General features: G+C 39.8%; 1 protein-coding gene across 1 annotated transcript in view; it reads right to left on the reverse strand.

Moving 5' to 3' along the window:
* The window catches only part of PRKCI (protein kinase C iota), an 88,068-nt gene that overhangs the window by 48,837 nt on the left and 37,520 nt on the right, over nt 1-1,711 (reverse strand). Inside the window, exon 3 of the mRNA XM_017501972.2 lies at nt 190-279. Within this exon, the coding sequence (XP_017357461.1) occupies nt 190-279 (90 nt within the window). The remainder of the gene's footprint in view (nt 1-189; nt 280-1,711) is intronic.

Consider the following 1,711-nt stretch of genomic DNA (forward strand, 5'->3'; position numbering starts at 1 on the left):
AAAAAAAAAAAAAATTTTTACCTTCTGTAGCATGTGAGAAACTACTGCATAAGAAAAATTACTTAGGCATGAGTCACACAGATTAAGAAAGTGACACTAGGATTATGTTTCAAAATGGTCAAGAATAAAGAGTGATTTCAAATAAATTATCAATCACTCTGGACAAGTATGAAATGACTACTCTCTTACCATGAATCAAGAGTTCAGAATCCTTGTTTAGCTCATAAAGTCTAAAGGCTTCTTCTAACTCCAACTGAGATGACACTGTACACGGGTCTCCTAAAAAATACAAAAGTAAAGTAAAGCTCACTTTAAAACCCCAAAAGTGATGATCACTAAACAAATTTCATAATGTAAATTTTGTGAAAAAATAATCATATATTTATACACAGAAATATATGACAAGGACAAATATTTATTATTATTATTATTTTTTTTTTTGGAGAACGGAGTTTTGCTCTTGTTGTCTAGGCTGGAGTGCAGTGATGCGATTTTGGCTCACTGCAACCTCAGCCTCCTGGGTTCAAGCAATTCTCCTGCCTCAGCTTCCCAAGTAGCTGTAATTACAGATGTGTGTCACCACACCCAGCTAATTTTTGAATTATTAGTAGAGACAGTGTTTCACCATGTTGTCCAGACTGGTCTCAAATTCCTGACTTTAGGTGATCTGCCTGCCTCAGCCTCCCAAAGTGCTGGGATATTTAGATATTTATTTAGACAATTCAATTTTCTGAAGTAGGTAACATATTTCTCTCTTTTTTTTGGGGGGGGTAACACATAACTTTCATTTATATTTGTATAAAAATACTACATGAGGTTTACAGACACCAAATTATATAGATGCTCACTACAGCCTCGACCTCCTGGGCTCAAGCAATCCTCCTGTCTGGGCCTCCCAAAGTGCTGGAATTACAGGCATGAGCCACCATATCTGGTCATTTTGTTCTTAACATTGTATATATCCAAAATAAAGCATACAGAATCTATTCCTGACCACATTTTTTTTTTAATTTTATTTTTTAGAAGGAGTTTTGCTCTTGTTGCCCAGGCTCCGCCTCCTGGGTTCAAGTGATTCTCCTGCCTCAGCCTCCTAAGTAGCCTTGACTACAGACATGCAGCACCACACCTGGCTACTGACCAAATTTTAAATTGTCACTGCTATGTGACTAATGGATATGGCCAAGAGCAGGCTTTCTGTTACCTGTTTCTTTAAAAGAGGAAGTGAAAGTAGTTCCATTGCCACAATATGATTAGTCAGAAGTCTCCACGTAATCATTTCATTAAATTTTTCCCTTCACACGACAAAGCCTCCTCAAAGGAGTCGCAGAAAGGAAAAGCTACAAAAGTACTGAAGAACAGTCCCACTTGAGCTGCTATGAAATGTAAATGAACAGTTTTAGTAACATACACACAGAGAAGGGAAGGAAGAAACACCTCCCTTACCCAACTAGCCAGACAACTGAGTCATCCCTGGCAATCAATGAAGTGGCACATCTGCCTGGACAATGGCATTCCTCCATGAAAAAGTCATTCAAGCCAGGTGTGGTGGCACATGCCTGTAATCCCAACACGCCTGTAATCTCAACACTTTGGGAGGCCATGGTAGGCAGATCACTTGAGGTCAGGAGTTTAAGAAAAGCCTAGCCAGGCTGGGCGCAGTGGCTCAAGCCTGTAATCCCAGCACTTTGGGAGGCCGAGGCGGGTGGATCAC

The sequence above is a fragment of the Cebus imitator genome, unplaced genomic scaffold (genome assembly GCF_001604975.1).
Source record: "Cebus imitator isolate Cc_AM_T3 unplaced genomic scaffold, Cebus_imitator-1.0 Scaffold287, whole genome shotgun sequence".
NCBI classification, from domain to species: domain Eukaryota; kingdom Metazoa; phylum Chordata; class Mammalia; order Primates; family Cebidae; genus Cebus; species Cebus imitator.